This window comes from Rhagoletis pomonella, unplaced genomic scaffold, assembly GCF_013731165.1.
Source record: "Rhagoletis pomonella isolate Grant_MI unplaced genomic scaffold, Rhpom_1.0 Rhpom_scaffold_00010, whole genome shotgun sequence".
Classification (NCBI taxonomy): Eukaryota; Metazoa; Arthropoda; class Insecta; order Diptera; family Tephritidae; genus Rhagoletis; species Rhagoletis pomonella.
Window position 1 is genome coordinate 6,779,325 of NW_023458564.1, and position 2,895 is coordinate 6,782,219.

Consider the following 2,895-nt stretch of genomic DNA (forward strand, 5'->3'; position numbering starts at 1 on the left):
AAAAAACACAAGTCCGAATTGAAGTAGAATATGGGCCGGTTGAAGAGACTCTGTTGGGATTCGAAGGCCTTCCAGCGAATACTTGAAACAGGAAACACATATTTCGTTTTCAAGCTAGATCGGTGCTTCAGCCACGCGTCGTATTCTGGTACCATTTTTACAAGATGCATGTGTTTCAAAAGACTCTGATTTTGTTTTATGACAGATAACTCGTCTGCAGGAAATAGAATTGTCAAACCAGCAGCTTCCAAATCTTCGTAACTACGATGCATCGGTAGAAGAGGAGGATGGGTGAGAAAGGACTGCAGGTAAGCTTGGTAAGTGGTGTTTGTAATGATGCTCATGAAACAAAGCAAAAATACGATGAACTTTATTTTATAGTTCGGCTGAGCTGCTAGCACGAAAGACTGGCCCAGCATGCCGCGAATGCTCTGATCGTTTAGAAAAAGGTTGATAAAATTGATTTGCTTGCTTTTATTGAAACGAGTAAGCAATGCGGCGAAAATTACTATAAACACGAAGATATAAAAGAGCATTGGAAATCGTACGATGGCAAAAAACAGCTGATTTATGGGCACATTTTCCGGTAGCGGCACCATATAGCAATAATCCATCGTCTGCACTGGATACGAAAGCTTTTCTAAGTCGTCATTAGGTGTCACAAATGTCATGCCAGCGGCTATATCGATGGTGCCGTTCTCCGCGAGCTCCTGCAGTACTCCGTAAAAAACGGATTTTCCCACTTTATAGGGATGATTTATAAACAGCGTCGTATTACGTCTGGCTGCGAAAACTCTTAGTGTTCTACCTATATACCCCTCCACCTCCACATTCCCATCCGGCTTATAGTACAGCATAGAGCGCGGTTCAAGTTGATCGGGATAAATTAATATTGGCGTACCGTACATATTCTGGAATTGCTGCTCGAAGATGGCGCTCGAAATCATACCTGGAAGTTTAAGACTTTTCTGTTTGTAACGAGGCGCATCCAGCGGAAATTTGTTGCAAGTGTAATAGTTTTGGGTTGCACTGAAATCCCTTTGAATTATTAAAACATTGTAAATGTCATTGGCCATTGCGTCGAGGCAATATTGTTTAACCAGCTCAAGATCGGTTACATGTGGCGCATAAGCCACTATGCGCGTTTGCTTCAAGCTTCGAAACACACTGAGCTCTGTTAATCTAGCAGTCACGCTTGATTGGTGTAGGCAGAGCAAAATCAGCAGCTCTTTTGAGAATTGCGCCTTGTAGGTATACGCCAACCTTTTGTTCAGAAGTACGACAGGCATCGATATTTCTTTAAGAATATTATCAAAAACGCAATCATCTGCCGATGCCTGGCATATTGCGATTGTATTGAAATCGCGTTCCATGCGGATCTCCTGTAGCAGTTTTAGTAATTCTCTGTTCATTGTGTCGTTACCGGCAGATAAAATTTGCAAAAGTTTCGCAGATGTCGGCGTAACTGCCAGCAAAAAAATAAGCACGAAGCACTTCAAGCGCACCTTTGACATGGCAATCGAGTGCAGTGAACGGCGTGACTAGAAGAACTGAGCTGCGCTAATACTCACCTGGCCATTAATGGATATCTGGGTGTGCATTGCGTGGAAATATTTGAAGTTCATCTATAATAACCTACGTTTACGCAGAAACGTTTTTGGCATGACCTTTTTCATGTTTTTTTTTAAACGAGACACGCTAATTATATGCTAGGCTGTGACGGCCCTGAGTGTGTTTCTGCAATGAAATCAAAAATCAGAAATCATAAACGAACAGTTTTTACAATATCTATAATAACATAGATTGATTTAAGCAGATGGGTTGTTGTGTGTAAACATGTAAGCTCTTATTGAGATCAAGTTATAGACCAGGGGTGGTCAACAAGTTTTACTTCCTGGGCTAAACGACAGCAACGAAAATAAAAATTTCAAAATCGTTTCCGGAATAAAAAAAAAACTAACAACAAAGCAATGCTACAAACCTACAACTCGGCTAATTCGAACCAACACGACGCAGCAGTGAATAATGGGTGTGCTCGAGCTATGTAATAATTACCGCAATATTGCAGCCTTATTGCTTTCTTGATGATATGCTACTGATGTGCAGAAATTGCGCAGAAAAAACTTTTACATATATTGCTTTTGATGTGCCAATGATGAGCAACTGATTTTCAAAATTTTGTTCCTCGAAATTTTCTCGTAGGAGCGTGATGCTCTTTCATAAAAAGTAGCACTGCCTAAGAGTTTCAAAAGTTAATAATCAGTGTTATCTCTCCACCTTTTGTCGTGTTTTACCCCAAAATTTACAGGGCATACAATTTTTATTTAGCTGAATAAATTGGCACTAAATTGTGGCATATATGCCAAATCAAATGGTAAAATTTGTAGTCATAACCAGTGTTGATATTTAAGATTTTTAAATTGTACCAAATTAATGACAAAAAGTGCAACTTTTGGAGCTTAATTGTACTTTTCACCATTTCCGTCAATGCATTACCTCCCTTTTCCCGCAACCAAACAAAACTAATTTTTTTTGTCTACTGCAGTGTGTTTATATCATTGAGATCTCTTCAGCTAGCCTATAAAGTCATAGCCAGTTTTGTCAGAAAGTCCCACTAAATTAACCTAAGTTTCACTAAGCTTAAAGTTTAACTTAAATTATACACAAATAAATTCTTGAATTATATTTCACATTTTTGCAAGTTCACCCCGCGACAAAATGCTACGGTCACCCGGCTTGGGCTATTTATTATATTTTTTCCAAATTAATTTTAATTATTATTTTTTTATAAAAGTATAGCTCATTGTCTAACCAAAACTATATAAATAAAACTTAATTTAAAATATAAACAAGTAAGAAAGTCTAAGTTCGGGCGGAGCCGAACATTAAATACCC

The 2,895-nt window shown here is 38.5% G+C and overlaps 1 protein-coding gene across 1 annotated transcript in view; it reads right to left on the bottom strand.

Moving 5' to 3' along the window:
* The window catches only part of LOC118746488, a 6,827-nt gene extending 5,415 nt beyond the window's left edge, over positions 1–1,412 (bottom strand). The window contains exon 1 of the mRNA XM_036480336.1: positions 549–1,412. Coding sequence (XP_036336229.1) covers positions 549–1,412 — 864 coding nt within the window. The remainder of the gene's footprint in view (positions 1–548) is intronic.
* Positions 1,413–2,895: the final 1,483 nt, after the last annotated feature.